The sequence below is a fragment of the Lithobates pipiens genome, unplaced genomic scaffold, assembly GCF_037356315.1.
Source record: "Lithobates pipiens isolate NorthernLeopardFrog02 unplaced genomic scaffold, aLitPip1_a1.2 Scaffold_3, whole genome shotgun sequence".
Taxonomy (NCBI): domain Eukaryota; kingdom Metazoa; phylum Chordata; class Amphibia; order Anura; family Ranidae; genus Lithobates; species Lithobates pipiens.
The window spans coordinates 36,767,299-36,793,319 of NW_027507790.1; the positions used below are offsets into that span (position 1 = coordinate 36,767,299).

At 45.5% G+C, this 26,021-nt stretch overlaps 1 protein-coding gene across 2 annotated transcripts in view; it reads left to right on the forward strand.

The window, feature by feature from the left end:
• PRKAB1 (protein kinase AMP-activated non-catalytic subunit beta 1) overlaps positions 1-26,021 on the forward strand; it is a 169,056-nt gene that overhangs the window by 126,064 nt on the left and 16,971 nt on the right. Inside the window, exon 1 of one of the 2 annotated variants that reach the window (XM_077461432.1) lies at positions 10,658-10,890. The exons of the other annotated variant lie outside the window; for it this stretch is intronic. Coding sequence (XP_077317558.1) covers positions 10,747-10,890 — 144 coding nt within the window. The 5' untranslated portion in view covers positions 10,658-10,746. Of the gene's footprint in view, positions 1-10,657; positions 10,891-26,021 lie in introns of those variants that run through there. 2 annotated transcript variants of the gene reach the window in all.

Here is a 26,021-nt window from a genome sequence, read left to right on the forward strand (position 1 = left end):
GTCCGTTTCAGCGCCTACCAAGAATAACTGTGGAGACTTACAGTGTTGTGGCACCAGCATCACCACCAAAGGCCCAATTTTTCTACCGCTCCAACTACAGTTTCTGTGAGGTGTTGCAGTGTTGTGGCACCAGTGCATAAGGCCCAATTTTTATGCCCCTGTTCAACAGGGACATGTAATTACAATTCTTGATCTAATATTTCAGAGCAAGGCCCATTCCTGTGCCCACCAAGAGTAACTGTGAGGGCTTACAGTGTTGTGGCAACACCACCACCACCACCAGAGGTCCAATTTTTCTGCCCCTGTTCAACAGGTGCATGCATATACAATTCTTGATATATTTCACAGCAGGGTCCGTTTCAGCGCCTACCAAGAATAACTGTGGAGACTTACAGTGTTGTGGCACCAGCATCACCACCAAAGGCCCAATTTTTCTACCACTGTTCAACAATGGCATGTAATTACAATTCTTGATATAATAGTTCACAGCAGGGCGTTCCAGTGCCCACCAAGAGTAACTCTGAGGGCTTACAGTGTTGTGGCAACACCAACACCTTAGGCCCAAATTTCTGCAGAGCATATAGGGTAGGCCCCTACTTTCAAACATCCAACTTACAAATGTCTCCTGCTTGCAAACAGAAGGAGACAATGGGAAGTGAGATGAAATCTACCCCTAGGAAGGGAAATTCTCTCCTGTAAGAGTTAATATATGAAAAATGTGTCTCCTCTCCACCAATGCTTTATCATCAATCCTTGTTTCACAAAAAAAATAAAAAAAATTCAAAAAACATTTGTCATTGGGACAGAAAGTGAGGTGAAATCTTCTGAAGAGGTGCACAGACAGCAAAAAAAATGTTACAGGGGTGATAACATAGTTACATAGTTAGTAAGGTTGAATAAAGACACCAGTTCATCCAGTTCAACCTGAGTGAGTGTCTACAATTGTCCCTATCCCTGTACATTGCACACTCTCATCGGTCCCTACCCTCAAGGACCCCACAATTCAAGGTGTTTTCCAAAAAGCTTAAAAATAGATTTTTGACTGGAGCTACACTTTACAAATGTACCAGTTCAAAATTACAAACAGATTCTACTTAACAACATACAGTCCCTGTCTTGTTTGCACTGCCTGTATACTGCTGTTCAGAGTATATAGGGCCTGGGGGGCCCACACCTTTCCTTTATTTAATTTGGGTGCAGGGTTCCCCTTAATATCCATACAAGACCCAAAGGGCCTGGTAATGAACTGGGGGAGGGTACCCATGCGGCTTGTCTCACTGATTTTCATCCATATTGCCAGGACCAGACATTACATTAAAGCCGCAAGCAGTTTTAAATTACTTTTATTCCTTTAAAAATGTCATTTTGTGCAGGGATTGTTCTAAGCACAGGAAACACGAGCCACTTTACAGACATACTATAGACACCCCCCAGGTACAATATTTAAAGGAATATTTCACTTTTTTTTTCACTTTACGCATCATTAAAATCACTGCTCCCGAAAAAACTTCAGTTTTTAAAACTTTTTTTGCATTGATACATGTCCCCTGGGGCAGGACCCAGGTCCCCAAACCCTTTTTAGGACAATAACTTGCATATTAGCCTTTCAAATTAGCACTTTTGTTTTCGAACGTTCGAGTGCCATAGACTTTAACGGGGTTCTAATGTTCGCACTCATTTTCAGTCCATTCGCAGGTTCTGGTTCGAACCGAACTGGGGGGTGTCCAGCTCATCCTTACTGGTGAGACATACCCAAAATATTTGCAGCTGTGATTGCAGGGAAAGATGGTTCTACAAAGTATTGACTCAAGGGGGCTGAATACAAATGTACACCACACTTTTCACATATTTATTTGTGAAAAATTTTGAAAACCATTTATCATTTTCCTTCCACTTCACAATTATGTGCCACTTTGTGTTGGTCTATCACATAAAGTCCCAATAAAATACATTTATGTTTTGGCTGTAACATGACAAAATGTGGAAAATGTCAAGGGATTTACTTTTTATGGCACTGTACATTCATCTTGCAAGATCAAAGTTTTCCTGATTTTCAGATGTCATTTTATCTTCAAATGAAGCGATTTTGTATTTTTGTGAAGCAGTGGTTTGCTACACTTTCTTACTTGAAGATATGGCTGGTGAAGAAACACTTTGTGATGATCCAGAAGCAGCAGAAAGAGTATTTCTGGAATTAGGAAAGCTACTAGCACTTTCATTATGATCCTTGTAATTTCATGCCATAAAGTATTTTTTTGTGTCTTTAGGGAACCTCTGGTATGCCAGGATATGTTTGTCATCCTGGTAGCATTTGGAAAAGAATATTTCTTCTCATAATCTTTGCAAATTGCAGCTTTGCAACACAAATTGTACCATGGAACTGTTTCCAAACTTGATGTTTGTCTCATCATTTTAGCAATAGTAGGAAAAGAAAAAACTATTTACTGACCAGTCTATAGATAAACATTATGCTGTGATGGTGGAGAACATTATTAGGAATTATTTAAAGGTTAAATAATATAAGCAAATTTGTCAGACAAATTTACCATCTTACCTGTCCTCTCCTGTCGGCCGGAGAGGACAGAAACTATTATCAACTGTATTCCAACAATCACCCAGCTGTATGGAGCCCAAAAGAAAACTAAACTGGAGCCTGTCGCCGGCAGTGCCTCCTAGTGGCAAAATGCATATTTCTCTTGTTTGAGAATTGCATTGAGAAGTACAGTGTTAGTTGACTCATATTCCAGGATTTGCTTGTCTTCAGCTGAGAGAACTTGCAATAATGTAATGCCCGGTACACACGATGAGACTATCGGACGAATGATCGTCCGTTTTTTTTTGCATGTAAATCTCAGATTGCATCTGATGAGTTTAATAAAGTCACGAAAATTCTCGTACGACAGAATAAAAATTCGGAAGTGATGTCATGTGTTGTAATGCGTTTGTATTGCATTTTGGAACTACAGCTGTACTGATTATGTAAATGAAAATCGTACGATCTGGCATCGTACGAAAAAAGATTCTGTGGATGTCCGAACAAATAATTTCAGATAAACTGTCCTGATTGGCTCTCGAAAGCTCTGTACTAACGATCCAATTATCGTACGATTGCTTCTAAGGCTCGATTCACATCTATGCATGTTGCTTTTGAGCGTTTTTGCAGTTCTTTTTGCGGTGCTTGACGCATTTTTGGACACTCGCTTTTACCGCGATTTTGCCATGTTTTGAATTTTTTTTTTCGTTTTTTTTCACTGTGGTTGCTTAGCAACCAGCTATATACAGTGAAAAAAAAATGAAACAGAAACGCAAAGTGCAAATCGCTGCTAAATCGCGGTAAAAAGTCAGGAAAAAACGGAGTACTTGAGTTTGAACATGTTCCATAGGAACCCATGTTAAAAAATTTCCCTGCATTTCTGCAAAATGTAAAATGCATCAAAAAACGCGTTAGTGTGAATCAAGCCTCAAGCTGTATTTTTCGTATGATCTTCTGATCGTGTGTATGAGGCTTAAGACTTTATATGTTATATAGTTTGAATACCATGTCAGAGATATACGACTTATCGTTATAAAGGAACATGTTCCACACTTCTTTTTTTTCCAATTTTCCCCGAAAAATGCAAAAAACGTGAAAATGTTTTTTTTTTTTCAATTTTGCAGGTTTTTTTTCCAGGCCTTTCCAACTATAATCCTGGCAGAGACCCACAGCACATCTGCATATGTGCAGGAGATTTCCTATGCTTTAGCACCTTAATAACTACCATTTGTTAATGTGCAGGGAAAACCTGCTCAAATACAGATATTCGGGGAACCCACACATGTGCAAGTGTGCCGCAGGGCTCACTCAGGACCTGATGCCCTGCAGCACATCTGCACACATGCAGGGGGCAGGACAAACAAATGCCATTCTAGTCTAGGTGAGAAATAAGGAAAGTCTTGTTGGGATCTTAGAAAAAGTAACACTTGCAACACTGCAGACCTCAGAATTTACTATGTTACCATTACCACTGGTAGAAACATACATCTTTCTTAGTGCAAAGCACAAAAACTCGTATTAAGCCATCTTCCCTTCTAGGAAGCATAACAGAGATGGGAGATCTACTCAATAGTTCCTGAGCCCTAGGTGCTACAACAAAAAGTCACAGGGCCCACAGCTAAGGGTCAGGGGTGGCAAGGTCCCTCCATTAGCATACTTACAGACAAGTGCAGTCTACTTTCTCCACAACAGGTAGCACTCTCCTGCAGCAGCAGTGTTGTTACAGGAGGATGTCAAGAGGAGCTGGATTCCTTTATGGTTTCCTTTGGTCACTAGGGAAGCTATCCTATTGGATGCTGTAACCCCATGGGATTCTAGTAGCCATCTTGAGTCAGGCAGAGTCTATTTAAAGGGGTGTTCCAGCAGGGGAATTTTTTTTTCAAAAGTCAGCAGCTAAAAAAAAAGTAGCTGCTGACTTTTAATAATGACACCTACCTTTCCAGGGCGACCCATCCCTCAGCTCTCGGGTTCCAGCGCCGCCATCCTCACTAAGGGAAACAGGCAGTGGAGTCTTGCGGCTTCACTGCCCGTTTCCTACATGCACGAGTTGCGCAGTGATTTGTGAGTGAGACGCGCTGTGTTAGGAAACACACAGTTCCCAGAACACAGCGTGCCCCATTACCCAGAAGGTAACGCGAGGAGGAGAGAAGACCGAAGATCACCGCAGAGGCAGATTAGGAAGACTGCCTAGCAACAGGGATTTCTGGTAAGGTCATCAGAGGGACAGTACTAGCAGTAGGGAAAGGTTCCTGACTAGGAGGGAAAGCATAGCATTGGTGATACCTCTGGACATCTTTCCGATAGGGTAATGGATGGCCAGGCTGCATTCTGCTCTCTTCAATACAAGTTCTTTACTGCAACTGTGTGTGTGAATTACTGCCACCATACCCCACTGCCCTCCACCTACATACTGCTACTCTCAAAATGTCCTCTCTCCAGTCCTGCCCAACTGGGCACCCTTTCCGATGATACTTGCTCCCAGGGTGCCTGCTCCCACACACACACACACACACACACACACAAGAGAACTCTTACTTTGGCCCTGAGGCCATATGCACAGGACTTGCAGCTGTCAGTTCCGCAAGCGCTCTGAATCCCTCTCCCTGGGAGTTCAGCCCAGCATAGGGCTCTTTTGACTGGTTCAGTTCAAGATACGTCTTGACAGTTCAAGGTTGTACTAGTCCCATGTCACTGTACTCACTAGGCCCCACCCACAACTGGTATAATATGGACACTAGCTCCACCCATGACATCACTACATGAACCGCAGAACTTAAAGTGGTTGTAAACCCTTACAGACACTTTTACCTACAGGTAAGCCTAGATTAAGGCTTACCTGTAGGTGCAAGAAATATCTCCTAAACCTACACGGTTTAGGAGATATTTGCAAAAGACAGACACCGCTGTATACGGCGCATGCACCGTAGACAGCGGCGCGCAGGTGCACTGAGCATGCCGCTGATAACGGCGAACATGCCGTTATTGGTGGCTCCTGCGTGGGAGTGATGTCATCGCAGCTCCGGCCAGTCACAGCACCGGAGCTGCGATTCCTGGAAGTCACTCTGGGATAGATGGCATCGTCAGAGGAGGACAACGAGGGTCGCTTCAGGGGCTTCCATCTCAGGTAAGTTATTCATAATAAGCTAGTATGCTATGCATACTAGCTCATTATGCCTTTGCATTGCAGGGTCTATTTTATTTTATTTTTTTATTATTTGGCGTGAAATTTGAATGAAGCATATCCATCTATAGTGTCTACTGGTCTCAATCCTGAGCACTAAGTGCAATTTCTGTCTGCTGTTTCCTTCCTCTGCTATCAGCATGAATACTGACACCAAGAGAAAAAAAGTGACAGGGGCGGGAACTCCAGCTGTTTGACAGCCTCAGCTCGGTCCATGTGTGCTGTGTGAAGTTGGGAGTGTCCCTTCCCTCCAATCAGCCCTCAGAGCTCTCCACATTGAGCTCTGTAGAGTGTAAACTCAGCTCTCCGCCCCCTGTTTTCTAACAGCTCAGACAAGCTGTATAAATTCTGGACTTTGAATGGATGCAGAGAAGGGAAGACAGTGGATAAACAGGTACAAAGTATGTGGGAGGTTTTGTTTCATCTCTGTGTATCATCTCTGGCCAGTCACTTCACTGGGTTAACAACCACTTTTGGGGAAACCTAAACCTACCAACATGTTACAGCCAAGGCAGCTGCAATCTTAGTCACTGCTTGATCTGCAGTTGCCATGGTGCTGCACATGAAATCAGCTATGACATCAGCCATTTGATTGCCTGGCAGTTCAGTTTAGAGCTCAAGCAACTGCCTTGATTGTAACTGTTTTGGTCATTCTTTGTGACAGCAATAAAAGTGTAAAAATAAATTAAATAAAATAAATAAATAATTAAAAAATAAAAAATGTAATCCCATGCTAGTGTGCAAAAAGCAAAAGCATACGTCGGTCCTGCACGTACGCAAACAGTGATAGTCCCACACATGTGAGGTATCATCACGAAAGTCAGATCATGGGCAGCAATTCTAGCATCACACTTCCTCTGTAGACATAGTGGTAACCTGTAAGGCCCCTGTCACACAGGCTATCCAATAAGGTCCACCTGTCAGTTTTTCAGGCAGACCTGATCGGACACTCCATTCACCTCTATGGAGTGGCGGATGTCAGTGGTGACATGTCCGCTGACATCCGCCACTATCCGATCCTCTCCGCCAAAATCAGACGGATGGTGACCCTATTTTCCATCCATCTGGCAGATTGGATTGGGTGGGATCAGATCTCCCCATAGATGAGAGCGGGTCTCCGTCCATCTCTGCTCTGCTTAGTGAGCAGAGGCAGACCTGTCATCCACCTGCTCAGTGGGCATCAGTGGATCGATCCCCCGCTAAGGAAGCGGAACCCGCAGAACGGAGGCGCCCGTGTGAAAGGGGCCTAAAGACTTTTAAAGCAATGGATAGTAAAATTGACGTTGTTTGTCGCGGGTGTGCGCAATTTGTAGCGTGAAATGTTTGATATCTATTTACTCAGCATGACGTCATCTTTCATATTTTCCCCAAAAAAAGGGTTATGTATTGTTGTTTTGTTTTTGTTTTTTGCATAAAAAATTGTAAAAGTGTCTTTTTCTCCAAAAAGTGCATTTGCAAAACCACTGCCCAAATACAGTGTAACATAAAAAATTGCAAAACCCACCAATTTATTCTCTAGGGCCTCTGATTTAAAAAAAATTATAATGTTTGGGAGTTCTAAGTAATTCTCTAGCAAAAAACTAAACCATAGCTCCCAACTGTCCCTGATTTCGAGGGACCTTCCCTGATTTGGAACAATGTCCCTCTGTCCCTTTTTCCTCCTCATTTGTCCCTCATTTTGGTCTGATCTATATAGATGTATATAAAATGCACTTTTTATCTATCAAAAAGTGTTTTCCAGCACTAAACCTTTCATTTGATTTCTAAATTGCTGCATTTATATATTCCAAAAGCCAATATAAAGGAATGAGAGTGGTATAAAAAAACACTTGTGGGCTTAACCAATTTTGTTTTTTTGTACAATTCTCCTTTAACCACTTCCAGACGCATGCCCATGTACGTCCCTATTTTGGGAACTGATATTGTTGTTATGGCAGCAGCTAGCTGCCATAACCCCCGGTATCCCTGCGTTGGGCCAGCAGTCCGTTACAAGATAAAAGTGGTCTCTGCAGCGGATTCGCCGCAGGATCACTTTTATCTATGGCAGGAGAGGATAGGAATACAAGTGACATATATATATTTTTTTTTAAAACAGTGTAAAAATAAAAAGTAAAAGGTAAAATAAATAAGAAAAAACATTTTTTTTAAACGTGCCCCGTCCCGCTGAGCTTGCGTGCAGAAGCGAATGCATATGTGAGTAGTGCATATGAAAACGGTGTTCAAACCAAACATGTGTGGTGTTGCCTCGATCGGTAGAGTGAGGGCAATAATTCTAGCCCTAGAGCTCCTCTGTAGCGCAAAACATGCAACCGGTAGAATTTTTTAAATGTCGCCTATGGAGATTTTTAAGGATAAAAGTTTGTTGCTTTTCCACGAGCGGGCGCAATTTTGAAGCGTGACATGTTGGGTATCAATTTACTTGGAGTAACATTATTTCTCACAGTATAAAAAAAAATAGGCTAACTTTACTGTTGTCTTATTTTTTAATTCTGTAAAATGTGTATTATTTTTTTTTAAAAAGTGCACTTGTAAGACCGCTGAACAAATATAAAGTAGAAAGTATTGCAGCGACTGCCATTTTATTCTCTAGGATGTTAGAAAAAAAATGTATAATGTTTGGGGGTTCTAAGTAGTTTTCTAGCAAAAAAAAAATGTTTTTAACTTGTAAACACCACATTTAAAAAAGAGGCCTGGTCCTTAACCGCTTCCCGCCCGCCCTATAGCCGAAAGACGGCTACAGAGCGGACGCTAACTGCCGTGAGGCCGTCCCTGGATGTCCTCCTGTTTACTTCCCCTCTGCGCACCGCCGCAGGCGCGTATCGGGGAAGTTCTGTGCTGGCCGTGTCCCTCAGACACAGCCAGTCACAGATCGCTGTAAACAGCCAATCACAGCGGCCGTTTACAGTGCGATTGGCGTGTCCAATGAGAGATGATCTCATATCAGCGCCGCTCTCCCTCCTCACACAGACAGCGTGTGAGAAGGGAGAGATGAACGGCTGCAGCGGCCGTAAGTTAAAAAAAAGTTAAAAAAGTGCCATCCGCCCCAGTGCCATCCTCGCCCAGTGCCATCCACCCCAGTGCCATCCTCCCCAGTGCCATCCTCGCCCAGTGCCATCCTCCCCAGTGCCACCTGCCCTCAGTGCCACCTGTTAGTGTTATCTGTCCCCAGTGCCACCTGTTAGTGCTATCTGTCCCCAGTGCCACCTGTTGTCAGTGGCATTTGTCCCCAGTGCTGTCATCAGTGCCACGTATAAGTGCCATCTGTCATCAGTGCCACGTGTCATCAGTGCCACATAGTGCCATCAGTCATCAGTGCCACATATTAGTGCCATCTGTCATCAGTGCCACGTATCAGTGCCATTTGTCATCAGTGCCACCTGTCAGTGTCACGTGCCATCTGTTGTCAATGTCACGTGTCATCAATGCCACTTATCAGTGCCATCTGTCATCAGTGTCACACGTCATTGGTGCCACGTATTAGTGCCATCCGTCATCAGTGCCACGTATTAGTGCCATCTGTCATCAGTGCCACGTATTAGTGCCACGTATAAGTGCCATCTGTCATCAGTGCCACGTATAAGTGCCATCTGTCATCAGTGCCACATATTAGTGCCATCTGTCATCAGTGCCCCGTGTCATCAGTGCCACGTATAAGTGTCATCAGTGCCACGTATCAGTGCCATCTGTCATTATTGTCACGTGTCATTGTCCTGGTGCTCCAGGGCCTTCAAAAGTGTAATAGGTAGTCAACAAGTTAGATGTGTAATTTATGCTCCTAGAACATGTGACGGCGCTCCCTGCATGTTGGGCCTCTCTATGTGGCCAGGCTGTGAAAAAGTCCCACACATGTGGTATTGTAATACTCAGGAGGAGTAGCAGAATGTATTTTGGGGGGGGGGGGGGTCATTTGTGGTATGCACATGCCATGTGAGAGAAATAACCTATTACAATGACAATTTTGTGGAAAAAAAAAATCTTAATTTTGCAAAGAATTGTGGGAAAAAATGACAACATCAAAAAGCTCACCATGCCTCTTACTAAATACATTGGAATGTCTACTTTCCAAAAAGGGGTCATTTGGGGGGTATTTGTACTTTCCTGACTTGTTCGGGTCACAAGAAGCGAAATAGGCCACCAGTACATCAGATGTGATCAATTTTGTGCGATTCGCACCACAGCTTGTAGACTCTCTAACTTTCACAAAGACCAAATAATATCCACTAATTTGGGTTATTTTTACCAAAGACATGTAGCAGTATAAATTGTGGCCAAAATTTATGAAGAAAAATTTATAATTTGCATAATTTTGTCACAGAAACAAAGAAATATGCGTTTTTTTTTCAAAATTTTCTGTCTTTTTTCATTTATAGCGCAAAAAATAAAAACCCCAGAGGTGATCAAATACCACCAAAAGAAAGCTCTATTTGTGGGAAAAAAAGGACACAAAATTCATTTGGGTACAGTGTTGCATGACTGAGTAATTGTCATTCAAAGTGTGAGAGCACCGAAAGCTGAAAATTGGTCTGGGCAGGAAGGGTGTTTAAGTGCCCAGTAGGCAAGTGGTTAAATTGGTTAAGAGGCGTGACAAGAGGTATGTCCTATGCTTTTGCTGATAGGTGTCCCTCATTCCCATCTCAGAAAGCTGGGAGGTGTGACAAGACTGATTGCTGCATGTGAACAAAAAGTGCCAAAAAATGACTGGTCTTCAAGTGGTTAAAAGCAAAACTACTAATATACTTCTTTTTACTCATAATAACAGTGGCCAGTTACAGATTCCTAAACCAAAAAAAGCTTCACCTGATTTCAGAAAGCCCACAACTGCTTTCTCTAGCTGTTGATTTTCAGAAAGACAACATGGGCGGGGCGACACGCGCTAATCCCAGCGGCATGAGTTCGGACATCGAGGCGTGGAACGCAAAGTGCGTCCCAGCCCTACCGGAAACAGGAGGCGGAAGTAGAGGAGACATAAATAAAGTCCTTTAGGTTGTTCGCTCACCGGGTTTTTTTTTTTTTTTGTTGTTGTGCTTCGAACATGGGGAATACGAGTAGCGAGAGGCCCGGACCCCTGAAGGGGCGAAGGGACAGCGGCGGCGGAGCCGCCAAAGGGGAAGACCGGGCTAAAATATTAATGGACAGCCCAGAGGACGCTGACATGTACCCCGCTGAGGAGAGCAAGGTGAGGCGGAGTGCTGGACATTGGTCGGCTCTGTCATTGGCAGGTCCTGAGGAGGAGAAGGGCTAGGCCGCTGGAAGCCAGGCCATGTCGGTGAGGTGATGATAGACACAGACATGTGGGGACTCCATACACAGGAGATGGGCTCACACCTGCTGCTCAGTGTGGGGGGCTCCACACTAATAACAGGGAACATTACCTTACTAGGAATTCTCCTGCAACTCCTACATGTTAGTAGCCCAACTTTCATTGTCTTTCTCCTAATGCCCCCCCCCCCCAAAAAAAATTATTTTATAGAATGTATTTATCTCCCTGAACTTCCCATTGAAAGGCCCTTGACTGGGAAATCAGCTGTCACTCTAAAAGCAGGCTGTGTCCTAGTAGTTTTGCTTGTATTTAGAACATCTGTTGGATTCTCTACTCATTTGTGGAGTCAACATTTTTGTTTTGTGAAAGTTTGGTGGAGCAGGAAGGAAATTTCTAATGGCATCAGATGTGTTTTCGTTCAGGAAAGTCCGTTCTTTCCAAATGCAAATAAAAAAAACAAAACCCCAAAAAATCTTGAAGTACTTTTTGCATGGCATTGATCAAGTCATTGCATGTACAGGTCAGAAGTTTTGTATGAATGTTTGAAATCTACTAGTATATGGCTAGTTTAAAGCGGAGTTCCGGTCACTTATGTGTTTATTAAAAGTCAGCAAATACAATAAAAAAAAAAAAAAAAAAAAAGTGTAGCTGCTGACTTTTAATAAACACACACTCGCCTGTCCCATGATCCAGCAGGGTCCTCGCCCCAGCAGTTTTCTCCCTTTCTCCTCCTTCGGCCACGCCAGAATCTCTGCTATGGGCACCTGACTGTGACAGCTTGCTCTGTGACTGGTCCCAAAAACTTCAGAAGGGGGAACGAGAGTGGCAGCGGGTACCTGTCGAAATCGGTCCCCCTCCTGAGGGGAGTGTTAGATGTACTAGCAAATCTAGATACACTAACAGATTGAAGCCAAGCTTCCGGATCACACTGCAGTTACAGCAACTGTTTTTTTTGTTTTGTTTTTTTCTCCCTTTTTGGGATAGGTTTTACATGAATAAATTAAAAGCTGATCATTGTAAGTATCCCTGTCAGTGGTAATTGGTTTGTTTCAACACGCTAACTCAGGGCTTGAGACATTTTTGCTTTGAATCTAGAAACCAGGTAAAAAAAAGTTAGAAGGTAGTGTGTTGTGTGGTGTGTGTGTTTTTTTTTTTTTTTTTTTTTTTTTTTTTTTTTTAACCACTTCAGCCCCGGAAGGATTTACCCCTTCCTGACCAGAGCACTTTTTGCGATTCGGCACTGCATCACTTTAACTGACAATTGTGCGATGTTGTACCTAAACAAAATTGACGTCTTTTTTCCCCACAAATAGAGCTTTCTTTTGGTGATATTTGATCACATCTGCAGTTTTTTTATTTTTTTGCGCTATAAACAAAAAAGAGCAACAATTTTGAAAAAAACGCATTATTTTCCTCAGTTTAGGCTGGTACGTATTTTTTGACATTTTTTTTTTTTTTTTTTAACCAAAAATATCGCAATAAGATTTTGATTGGTTTGTGCAAAAGTTTTATAGCGTCTACAAAATGGGGGATAGATTTATGGATTTTTAATTTTTTTTTGTTGCTAGTAATGGCGGCGATCTTCGGTTTTTATCGTGATTGTGACATTATGGCGGACACATCGGACAATTTTGACAATTTTTGGGACCATTGGCATTAATACAGTAATCAATGCTATAAAATTGCATTGATTACTGTAAAAATGTCACAGGCATTGAAGGGGTTAACCACTAGAGGGTGGGGAGGGGCTAAGTGTGTCCTGGGGGTGTGTATCTAACTTTCTAGGGGATGGGCTAGCAGTGACCCGACACTGAACGCTGTCCCCGATGACAGGGAGCAGGCGATCCGTGCCCTGTCACTAGGCACAATGGGGAGATGCTGTTTACATTGGCATCTCCCCGTTCTTCAGCTCTGTGACACGATTGCAGGTATCCCTGCGGACATAGAGTCCGTGGGTCTCGCGGGCACGGTCGCAGAGGTTGCGTGCCGCTGGTGACCCGCATGACGCAAAATTCAAAGTAACGTGCGGGTACATTACTTTGCCTAGCCGTGCCATTCTGCCAACGTAAATATACAGGTGGCGGTTGGCAAGTGGTTAAACAAAGCTTTGTTTTCAATGAAAAAACCCCTTCTCTTATGTGGGCTGACAAAAGCACAGGTGCCAGGATGCAATTTCTAGTCGCCATTGGTGATCTGGGATTTGTCAAGCCCTGCTCTAACTGCTACATTTGGTGAAGAGCTTGTTCTGTTCAGCAAGAGACTTACTGGCTGGATCCGAGGGCCACTAAGCCCTGCAGATTACCCCAAGACCTCTACAGTTCTTTCCACTGAAGTCATTCCTCTTCTGGTTCCTTAGAAGACCTTAGAAGACCCCACCACTGGACGGCCAATAGAAGGTTTCCATGTAGATGTGGATACCATATGAAGGACTGGGACTGCAATATCGTATGACCTTCCATTGCAGGGGATGTCTGTACTTGAACTTTTAGATCTTTGCTAAAAGTGAGAAAATTACTCAAGCAGGAAATAAGAATTCCAGGGGAGTACTGTACACCTGGTTTTCATGTAACACTTTTGTAGTGTGAAATGCATCAACCTTTTGCCTCCCCTGTTTGCTTTCTGTGATGCTTTTTATACATTTTGTACCGCAATAATTTCAATTTGTTCATTTACGTTTGGGTGTGCAGCCATCCCAAATATTATTTATTAAATTTTTTACGTGGAAATACTACAGCTATGACTGGGTTAGCACCCTGCATGATCTAATTTCCAGCTGACCCACCTTGGAGCAGGGAGGGTGTGTGTGTGTTTAATCCTTTTATCATTTTAAAAATAAAATTTCTCAAGCTACCTTTCCATCCCTTTCCACACCCAGAGAAAAATTGAGTTGCTCTGGGCGGCTGTCAGCCATTCATAGGTGGCTTAGCCAGTCAGAGCAAGCTTTGTATTAATAAAGATAATACAAAGCTGCTTATAAATGGCTGAGCTTTTAACTACTTCAATACTAGGCGCCTTCACCCCCTTCCTGCCCATGCCAATTTTCAGCGCTGTCGGACTTTGACAAATGTGTGGTCATGCAACACTGTACCCATATGACATTTTTATCAGAAAGACAAAGCTTTCTCTTGATGGTGTTTAATCACTACTGTGTCTGTGTGTGTTTTTTATTTTTATTTTTTATTTATTTTTTTACGAAAAAAAAGGCAGAGATTTTTGAAAAAAAAAATGTTATAAAACTTTGCAAAGAAGTATTTCTTATCCTTCATCGATGTGAACTCAAGGCCACTGTTGGGGCTGCACTGATAATCAAGGCACTGATTATCAGTGCCCTGCTGATCTGTGTAACTGTCCCCTGTCACACTTGACGGTTACTGGCTCTCGTCTCCTCATGCTGACTGTACTTGAGAAAAGGAATGTGATAACAGGCAAGTTTTGTTTACGTGTGATCAACTGTGGACACAGCTGATCACATGTTAAAGTGCTGCTTTGATTGTCCCTTTTTATTGCGATCACAGAGAGATCCCTGGTGACATGCGGGGACATGGTGCTAGAATGCCCTCCCAAAACGAGAGCCTCGCTGTAGCAGGCTTGCGGCTATAGCGTGGTTATAAAGCCCTAAAAAAAATGTTTTTACCGTAAAGCTGAAGCACAAAATTTCAGCAACTATGTAAAAAGTGCAGGCACACCATGAGTAAAGTCCTGATAGCTGCCTGCAGTGTCTAGGCTTATCGCTATTATTTTTTTTTTCAAATATATATTTTTTTATTTATTTCGGGTAGAAAAGTACCCCATAATACAGGCAAAAACAATTAGAGCCATGAATACAGGAAGCAATGCGATACAGAGTAAGAGTAGCAACCCAAGCTGTGCAATGAGCAAGACATGGTAAAACAAATGGGTGCACAGGAGATCCTTGCTTCGGTGGGTGTGAAATCGGTGGGCGTGAAGGCTCATTGAGGAGGTACATAAACGGGGTACAGTATCTGAGTCTCTTCCCACTAACCACAGGGAGAAAACTCAGAGTTGCCGGAGGGGTATAGGGGGAAGAACTAAGGAGGGACGGGGACAGAGGAAGGAAAAAAAAAAGGGGGGGAAGGAGGAGGAGAGAGGTAGGGGATAGACAGGAGAAGGATTGACTGATAGACATGGCGGTGGTTCAAGTCATCAGTCCCACAAAGGGGGTGGGGGAGAATCAGGGTTTTAGCAAGGCTTGTCCTTCAGCGGAGAATATGAACAAACACCAGATGTCCCAAGTTTTTTTTTTTTTGTATATTTCTTGTTTGTGCTGTGCAGTGAGAATTAGGTCTTCCAATTTCCGCACGTCTTCTACTTTTCGCAGCCAATGTGCCACTGTCGGGGGGGGGGGGGGGGGGAGCTTTGTTTCCAGTGAAGGGGGATGCACGCCTTAGCTGCGTTTAGTAGATGGCATATAAGTGATTTCCGATATTGTTTAAGAGGTGTTACTGAGAGATGGAGCAAAAAGAAAGCAGCATCCGCCGGGATGGGGTAGGCCGCGAACTTCTGGGAGATGCGACGAACCTCCTCCCAGAATGACCGCAGCCTGGAGCAGGACCAGAACATATGAAGCAGTGTACCCTTTTCCTCATTACAGCGCCAACACCGATCTGAGGACGAGGGGTAGCATTTGCTCAACCTGGAAGGAGTCAGGTACCAACGGGTAAGGATCTTGAAGTTGGATTCCTGAATTTTGGTACAAAGAGAAGATTTGAGGGCCAGAGTGACAATGCGTTTCGTTTGTAGTGGTGAGAATTGACAGTCGAGATCCTGCTCCCATTTACTTAAACAGGGTAAATCAGGCTGGTCTACAGGTGAAGATAACAGGGCATAAGTCTGGGAAAGTACATGAGCCAGTGGGTCAGTCGTCGAGCCAAGTGCTCAAATGGTGTCAGATGTTGTGCGAATTCCCAGGGGTGCGGTAGTGATTGTAGAAAATGGTGCAATTGTAAGGCTGTCCAGAATGGGAGACGGTATGTTCCTGATGATACAGTGAGTTCTGTCGGAGAGGGCCATTCCCCCCCCCACCAAAAATTTGGCCACATGGTCGTGGGCGGAGTCGACTAACGCTGCATAGGTAGAATAGTGAAGACCTGGTTCAAAACTCGGATGACCTAAGATGGGAAGCAGGGGAGAGATTTTCGAGATAAGGGAAGTTTTGGTGGCGGCGCCATAACTATGCCTCAGCGTTGTACCAATAAGGGGGTGCAGTTTCAGGGGTGTCGGGAGCTCTATATAACACCACAGTGCTCCTTTCAAGGATATATTGGTCTGGGCCTGTTCGATCTGCACCCAGAGTTTGGATGCCCCGTTACACCTCCAGTCAACGATCCTTCCCAAATGGGGCGCCAAATAGTAGTTACGTATGTCGGGAAGCGCTAGCCCCCCCCCAATGTTTGGGGAGTATCAGTTGCGCGTGGCGCAGCCGAGGCTTCTTACACGCCCAGACAAATTTGGTGAAGAGGGACTGTACTTGTCTAAAAAAAAAAAAAAGGGGGTGTTATATGTATGGGAAGGGCTTGGATGAGGTATATAAATTTGGGTAGGATATTCATTTTTAGGAGGTTGCATCTCCCAAACCAGGAGTGCAGTCTTCCCTGCCACTGCTCCAGCAGCAATCGAGACTTAGTCAGTAGAGATGGAAAATTAAGATCAAATGTCTGGGCAATAGTAGCCGGGATTTTCGTACCCAAGTATGTCAAAGCTTTGTCGGTCCATTTAAAGCTGAAATTGGCTTTCAAATCAGAAAGGGTACAGGGCGGTACTGCTATGCCCATTGCTTCGGACTTGGTTAAGTTTATTTTCAGGTGGGAGATCGCACCATAGAGCTGGAATTCTCTGAGGAGGTTCGGTAATGAGATGCTGGGGTTAGTCAGTGAGAATAAAAGATCATCTGCATATGCTGATATTTTGTAATGGGAGGCACCAGACCGTATTCCTGATATATCAGGGTTACTTCTAATAGTACATAGAAACGGTTCCAGGGAGAGGGAGCGAAAAGCAGGGGTGACAGGGGGCAGCCCTGTCTCGTCCCGTTCCGGATGGGGAAGGGGCTTGAGAGGACTCCGTTAGCCTTGACTTGAGCAGTAGGGGTAGAGTAAATGTTAGTGATCCACCGCAACATTTTGTCTCCCAAACCTATGTGGTGGAGGACAGAGAACATATAGCGCCAATTGACTCTGTCGAAAGCTTTTTCGGCATCTGTATTAAACAATACACAGGGGATCTTTTGGGCTTCTGCAATGTGAAGTAGGTTCAACACCTTAATGGTGTTGTCTCTTGCTTCTCTAGTAGGTATAAACCCCACCTGATCTAAATGGACGAGGGACTGGATGTGTTGTGCTAGTCGGGTGGCCACAATCTTGGAGAAGAGTTTCAGATCTAGGTTTAGGAGGGAAATCGGTCTATAGCTACCACAGTGGCTCGGGTCCTTCCCGTTCTTGGGGATCAGGATATATGTGCCCTCAGAGTGTCTCTCTGGAAGGAGGTGTCTGCACCTAGTGCATTAAAAAAGGTCACCAGTCGTGGGCCCAGTATTGGAAAAAGGGTTTTATAGTACTGGGCAGTAAAGCCATCCGGCCCAGGTGCCTTATCTGCCTTCAATGCATTGACTGCCATTTGCAGTTCCGCCAGAGTGATGGGTTCCTCCAAAAGAACTCGTGTCTTCGGTGGGAGTGAGGGGGAGTCGAGAGTTGGTGATATACTCATTTATTTGGGATTGGCTACGGGAGGAGTCCGGCAGGTTATAGAGACCCATATAGAAGTCCCTAAAGGAGCTAGAAATCTGCATTGGAGTAGATACTTTCTGGCCTTGCAAGTTAACCACCTGCGGAATATATGAAACTGATTTGGCCAACGTTTTCCCGCATTTATCACCACTTTCATAAGCTATGCGTCTGGAGAATTGTACCGCCGCTTTTGCTTTATAGTGGAGAGTTGCTGTTATTTGCGTGCGGAGTGTCAACAACTCCGCCTCCAGGGGTTGCGTGGGGGTATGTTTATGTTGGGCTTCCACTGTGGCCAATTTGGCAAGCAAGTGTGTGAGTTGCTCATTTCTTTTTCTTTTAATACGGGCCCCATGTTTAATAAATATTCCCCGAATAACCATTTTATGAGCCTCCCAGAGAATCCCAGGGTCGCAGCCCAGAGTGTCATTGTCCCTGAAGTACAGGCCAAGCTCTTTAGTAATATCTGTAAGAATCTCGGGTATTTTGTAAAAGGCTTTCGTTGAGCCACCAGAAAAGAGATCTAGGTGAGGGGTGGTCACTGAGGGAGTAAGTCATATAAATAGGGGCATGGTCCGACCATGTAATCTGCCCCAGAGAGGTAGAGGACACTAAGTGTAGTTGGTCGTGCGACACCAAGAAAGTCTATTCTGGAATAGACTTTGTGTGGGGTAGAATAGAAAGTGTAGTCTTTCTCACCGGGGTGATGTAGTCGCCACACATCCCACAGTTGGGTGTCGCGTAGTGTTTGGGCAATCCGCTTCCGACAGGCGGGCGATATCGCGGAATGTTCCGAGGACGTATCAGAGGAGGGAGAGAGCGGGACATTAAAGTCGCTGCCTAGGATCAGTTGGCCTGACTTAATATCCATTAAGCGTGTTAAGGTGCGTTTGAGAAATCTGTCCTGGAGGACATTAGGTGCATAGAGAGAAGCTAGTGTAAATTGCATATCTCCAATCAGGCCTTGCAAGAAGAGAAAGCGTCCCTCCGGATCTGTGGTAACCGCCTGGCATTGCCAAGGCAGCCTGCCCGAGATCAGAATGGACACCCCTCTAGATTTGGAGGAGGGGTTAGTGGAATGGTATACCCTGGGGAAGTGTCTGTTCCGGAGTAGGGGAAGCCTGCCATCCCTAAAGTGAGTTTCTTGGATAAAGACGATATCTGCATGAGCCTTTTTAAGGTCATGTAACAACATCCGTCTTTTCTCGGGGGTATTTAGGCCCTTGGCATTCAGAGATACTATTTTGATGGAATCCACCACCATGTCTAAGGAAGAGGACGGGTAGGGACAGGAGGGGTTTAAAGAATAGATAGGGGGTGTGGGAGAGAATTGGGAGGAGGTAGGAGGGGGAAGGTTGGGTGGTAGAGAGGTGGGGGGCTGAGCCCGCGTAACACCTCAGTACTCCGTGTAGGGGACGGGGCAGAGAACTAAGGTGAAGACACTGTCTTCGTATGTGTATCACCCCGGATTTCCGGGGGTATACTACGGCCTACGTGGGGTGAAGGCAGACAAAGGACCGGTGTGAGGTCCCGGCCTCCCTGTCCATCCCGGCATGAAGAAGCATAACAGCCAGTATAAAGCAGTAAAACACAACATGACATCTGGAAACCTGTAAACCTGCGAGCAGTATAATGTAGAGAGCAGATATCATGGAACAAACATTATAATAGCCCTATAGTGCAGAGCATATATCATCATAATCGTGGAAAGAATAAGGGTGCTCTGTTACCTAAAACACCAACGATAGTAGTGTCTCCCGACCAGAGGCAAAAAAAAAAAAAAGGGGGAACAGGAAAACAAAACATAACGGTATATAAGAACGGCAAGTACATCCCTCCCTCCCCCTACCCCTGCAGCAGTGGACCTCCAGAGGGACAGTTTCAGGAGAAGTCACTGTTAGTGTAACATGAGAGCTTACGTTGTGGGAGCACCTGCACTCATCTCCAAAAGTCACCCCCCAGCGGGTCATCCCAATGAACGCGCCGACGAGTAGAGTGGGGTAGGACCCCCCAGTTTGAGAAACAGGTAGCAGCTGAAACATCCGTAACTGGTCCCATTGTATCAGGTGTGTTAGTGTCTCCTGTCGTATGCCCGTGGTATAGTCCGCATAGAAAACATTTAGCAGGGGAGTGTGGCACCCTCAGAAGGCTCCCCGACGCCCTCCCCCTGCCACTCCCCCCAAGGCCTCTGTCCCCCCCCCATAAATAATATGTAAGGCACTTCAAGGTCTGGGTAGGGGAACAGCAGTGGGATCACAGCAAAGGCATGTACAGGGAACCTAACCAACTTGACGAAGAACAGCAGGAACCCAGTCTCCTTACAACCCCCCCCTCCAATGTCCGCCATCACGGCGGCAGGGTCGGCCCTTACAAACTGCATTCCTTAAACGGTGAGGGATAACCGGCTCAGTGCCGTAAGGCAGAAATACCTGCGGGGGGTGCCGAGGAGCTGGGTGGCCATCCATCGACGAGGAAGAATGTCGGTAGGCAGTTCCAGGGTTGCGCGGTCCCCCGCGTGCAGTCGATTATCGCAGGTGTCGTAGCCGAGGAAGGGTTTCCCAGAGAGGCGGCACAGGAGGGGGCAGGGAGCAACTCCGCCGGGACCGAGGTGCTCCGAAAGGGGAGCACTGCTCCTAGACTCCGTAGGGGGTCAGGGCTGTTATAGCTGGCAAGTTAAAGGATGTGCTGGTCCACGTTCCTGGCACCGAGGTCTACTTGTAGGGGGCGATGGAGGCAGAATCCGCTGCAGGGTGTCTTGAGGTACACACGGTGGGAGGGACTGAGCGTTACTGGATCGGGAGAAGCAAGGTAGGTAGATCGTATGGTGTCATGGAAGTAACAGGCGAGAAACAGCTTACACCTCTCGGTCGCTGTCTTGTGAGAGTGCTCGTGGACGTCTGCTCCCCCTCTGTGTTCTTCGCGGCAGCGGGGCAGAGGACCTCGAGACAGCTGGGCGTCCCTGCATACGAGGCAAGTAGGCCAGCCAATTAGGGACATCAATAGGGTCAGCATTGAAGAAAGCGAAAAGTTCTGGTAGGGCCTCCGGTGCCCGTAACATAAAGGTGTGCTGATTTTTAATAAAGGTCACCAAAATAGGGAACCCCCAGCGGTAAGTGGCATTGCAGCGCCTGGCCAAATCAAAAAGGGGTTTCAATAAGGCTCGTCGGTATAAGGTCGGTCTGGAGATGTCCGGCAGGATCTTGATTTGGGCCCCATCGAAGTCAATGTCGCCCATCTCCCAGGCTCTGCGTGCAATAACGTCCGTGTGGGTGGGTGTGTGGGTGTGTGTGTGTGTGTGTGTGTGTGTGTAGTGGTGCAGGCGGCACAATATATCCCTGGGTCGGCTCGGGTCCAGCGATTTAGGGCCCAAGGCCCTGTGGACTCTGTCTATCTCCACAGTGTCCGGTAGCTGATCACCCGCTATTTGCCGGAATATCACCGTGGCTAGGAGATCCCCCGGCCCAGTGGCCTCCGGAAGGCCGCGGAGCCGCACATTGTTCCGGCGGCCCCGGTCTTCCATTTCCTCCATGCGTAGTTGCATCTCCACCGCTGCGCGGAAATGGTCCCTCTGCTGCGATTCAAGAGATGCCACTCGTTGCTCCAGGGAGGTCGCTGACTGTTCTCCCGCTGTAACGCGAGTGTCCAGGTTCTGTACCTCCTGTCGGACGGCCGCAATCTCCGCCCTATGTGCCGCTTCTACTCTCCCAATAATCGCCTTCAATTCCGGGTCCGTCCGGTAGACCGGTAAGGCTACGGAGTCACTCAGGTCTGTGGACGGTGCCGCCGGAGAGCCCAAGTACAGTATCGGGCTCCGCGATCCCTCGGACCCGGAGGGTCCCTCCACCATCTCCGGTGCTGGAGTCCGGGCCACGCATCTCCGCCATCTTGGGTCCCGAGGGTCCCGCACTCGCGCGGTGGAACAGCCTCTGCAACTCACCGGAGGCTTGGGAACCGTGAGCTTGGTCGCTCTTCTGCTTAGTCCGCTGAGTGGCCCGCTTCTTGGAGGACATTATACAGGGCACAACGACAATAGTTAGCCAGGGTGGACACCAGGAGGCCGGGAGCTCAGCAGAAACACGTCTTCACCCGGCCATGTCCAGACCACGCCCCCTATCGCTATTATTTTTATCTGACAGGTTTATGGCCCTGCTGGGGCATAGACTCCACACTGGTGTCTGAGAGAAACGAGAGAAGCACAGAGCATCTATGCCCACCCTTCCCCCCTCTGCTGCCCACTCTCAGAAATCTTTGTATTGTGTGAATAATTTAACACAATACAAAGGCTTCAGTGATTGGTTAGGAGGATGGGAGGGGCAGGCATAGTCGCTGAACCAACTCTACACTTGAAAGGGCTGAGTCCAGCATCAGAGCTCCAGAAGCTGTTACAGGAGCACAGTAAACCTGTCCGATGTAAATAATAGACATGAGGAGGTGGCATGCACCTCTTTGGACTTAACTCAGAGTGCCTTCACGTTTTTACAAATTTGCTGTATTCCTGCAATTCATATTTAAGGCATTCCCTTCAAGTGGAACTAAACCCATCAATTTAACAGTTTCAAGAAAAGTTACAATCCTTGTTCGTACCGAGAATGTAATACTCCCATTGGTTGTTCTCTCAACCAAACTGTCAAACCATCAAATGGCTGGTGTCATACCTGATCACATGTGCAGCATCATGGCAGTTGAGAATCGGAGGCCAAGATGGCAGCTTCCTTGGCTGAGAACAGTAGGAGGGTTTGGTTCTGCTTTAAGGTAAAAAAAAAATTCACAACTTGCTGTCCTCCCTAAATACTTGAGTCCTGAATTGATTCAGCGCTGTGCACAGCTGGATCTCTTCTCTACTCTCGTCTTCATGCACAGTAGTCGGGCAGCAGCAGGAGCCAACGGTGACAGTCAAATGATGCGAGGATTGGGTGGGGACAAACACCACTGTGTGTTTCTATGGAGCATGGCACCATAGGCACACAGCTTGGAAGCTGTGCTATTGTGGCACATGGAAAAGAAGAGGAGCCAAGATCGCCAGCAGGGGACCCCAGAGAAGGAAGTTCGGGGCCACTCTGTCAATTACCATTGCACAAAGTAGGTGAGTGCAACATGTTTTTATTTTTATTAGAGCCTTTAGTAACACACTTTAACCACTTGCCGACCATGCGCCTTTTGACGGCGGCAGAATGGCTCCCCTGCACAAATTGTTGTAGCTGTACAGGGGCCCCCATTAAGGGTTAACACGCTCGCTGTGTCACTGAGGAGCCGATGCGCGTGCTTGGCAGCAGCGATGTCCCCGGGCACCCGCAATCGCTCCTGACAGCCAGAACGTGTGTGTGTGTACAAATCCACATTCTGGCAGGGGAGAGGAGACAGATTTTGTGTTCCTAGTCTATAGGAACAACGATCATTCATCTCCCCCCCAGGCAGTCCCATCCCCCTACAGTTAGAACACGCTGAGGGAACACATTTAACCCCTTGATCGCCCCCCTAGTGTTAACCCCTTCCCTGTCAGTGACATTTATACAGTAATCAGTGGCTATTTTTAGCTCTGTTCGCTGTATAAATGTCAATGGTCCCAAAAGTGTCCGATCTGTCCTCCGCAATGTTGCAGTTACAATAAAAATCGCAAATTGCCGCCATTACTAGTAAAAAAAATAAAAATGCCATAAATCTAGCCCTATTTTGTAGCTGCTATAACTTTTGCGCAAACCAATATACGCTTCTTGCCTTTCTTTCTTTTTTTTCAAAATTGTCGGGTATTTTTTTTTTTTTGTTTATAGTGCATAAAATAAAAACCGCAGAGATAAAATACCACCAAAAGAAAGCTCTATTTGTGGGGGGGTGGGGGGGAAAGAAAATAAATGTTTTGGGTACAGCGTCACACGACACTGAAATTGTCAGTTAAAGCGACGCAGTTCTGTATCGCAAAAAATGGCCCGGTCAGGGAGGGGGTAAATTCTTCCAGGGCTGAAGTGGTTAAAGAAGTAGTTCAAGTGACTTTAAGGCTGGATCAGTGGCTCTTTGCTGCCTTCAGTGATATTTTGTAAGAGGCAGTAGCTCTGTGTAGTAGAGCATATTTCATTATTGGGTTGTTATCAGGCGAGATCACAGTCAATGTATGGAGATGGGTATGAAGTCTGAAGATGAATACAGTGCCTTGAACAAGTATTCATACTCCTTGACATGTTACAACCAAAAACTTAAATATATGTTATTGGGATTTAATGTGATAGACCAACACAAAGTGGCACATGATTGTGAAGTAGAAGGAAAATGATAAATGGGTTTTCTACTTATTTGTTTATTTATTTCCCCGTACTTATAGGCCAAAATGTTTGATATTGGTCCTATCTGACCAGAGCACCTTTTTCCATATAACTGCTGTGCCCCCCACATGGTTTCTCGCAATTTTCAAACTGGACTTTTTATGGATTTCTTTCAACAATGGGTTTCTTCTTGCCACTCTTTGATAAAGGCCAGATTTGTGGAGTGCACAACTAATAATTCCTCTTGAGCTGTGGATCTGTGCAGCTCCTCCAGAGTTAACATGGGCCTCTTGGCTGCTTTTCTGATAAATGCTTGCCTTACCCGGCCTGTCAGTTTAGGGGGATGACCTTGTCTTTGTAGGTTTGTAGATGTGCCATACTCTTTCCATTTTCGGATGATGGATTGAACAGTGCTCCATGAGATGTTCAAAGCTTGGCATATTTTTTTTTTATAACCAAACCCTGCTTTAAACTTCGCAGCTTTATCCCTGACCTGTCTGGTGTGTTCCTTGGCCTTCATGATGCTGTTTGTTTACTAATGTTCTCTAACAAACCTCTGAGGGCTTCACAGAACAGCAATATTTATACTGGGGGAAAAAAGAAATTACACACAGGTGGACACTGGAGCATTGTGCTGGTAGGGCATAAAAAAAAAGGCCTGCCAGCAGCTTCTTAGGAGTGGTGAACTCGCTGCTCCTCCACCGCAGCTCCCCATTGAAATCAACGGGACAGCGCTGCGATACCGCCGGCAAAACGCCGCTCCGACGTTGTAGGTGGGTTTAACCCCTTTTTGGCCGCTAGTGGGGGGGTTAAAACCGCCCCACTAGCGGCTGAATAGCACCACTAAAAATGGCGCCGCTTTACTGCTGACACCTTAAGTGGCGTAGTGTGAAAGGGGTCTAAGCAATCGCAGTCACATTCAAACTCATGTTAAATAGGAGTCCATGCACACCTACCATTTAAAGAGTCTGATTGACCCCAAATAAAGTTCAGCTGTTCTTGAAGGTCTTTCCTGACATTTTCTTAGTCGCATACTACAGCAAAAGCCATGGCCTGCAGAGCTTCCAAAACATCTGAGAAATCTCATTGTTAAAAGGTATTAGTCAGTAGAAGGGTACAAAAGAATTTCCAAGGCATTAGATATGCCATGAAACGTCGTGAGGGCAGTCATCATGTGGAGAAAATATTGCCCAATAGTGACATTACCAAGATCTGGACGCCCCTCCAAAATTGATGAAGAGATTGGCTGTGAGGTACATGTGACAACAATTTCCAGTATTCTTCCTATGTCTGGGCTATGGACTAGAGTGGCAAGATGGAAGCCTTTTCTTACAGAAGCCAAACATCGAAGCCCAGCTAAATTTTGCAAAAACGCATCTGAAGTCTCCCAAAAGAATGTGGGAAAATGTTAAGCCTCCTGTACAATGCTGCTGGTGGTAAACTGACATTTAGGAGCAGTTGGGAGTTTTTTTTTTTTTTGTTTTTTTTCCCAACTGCCCCTGAACTCTCCTCTGTTATCTTATCAGTATATGCACATAGAGTTTATTTCTAGGCTGTTGAGTTTAGAGGCATTTTTTGGAATGCAAAAAATGCGTTCAGAAGCAGAGTTTACAGGCATTTCAATCGCTAAACGTGATAATTCACTTTTAGCCGTGTTTCGTTTATAGGCCTTTTTTCATTTTTGGCTATTTACAGGGAGCAGAGATCAGTGACACTGTCACTAGGCAGAACAGGGAGATGCTTGTTTACATTAGCATCTCCCTGTTTTTCCTCTCCGTGAGCCTATCGTGGGTATCCCTGCGGCGATCGAGTCCATGGTACCCGTCTTATGGAACTTGCCTCGCGCACCTGCAGGCTGCCTCCTTAAAGAGCAATGTAGAGGTGCATTAGTTTGCCTGTACGAACCCTTCTGCCGATGTATATAGGCGATCGGCAAGTGGTTAACAGGGGTGAGTAGACTTTTTACTGTGTGGTATGTATGTATGTATATTAATATTTTATATATATTTTTTTTTTTTCAACTGAGGGATTGTTTTGGGCCTAAGTGTAGCAG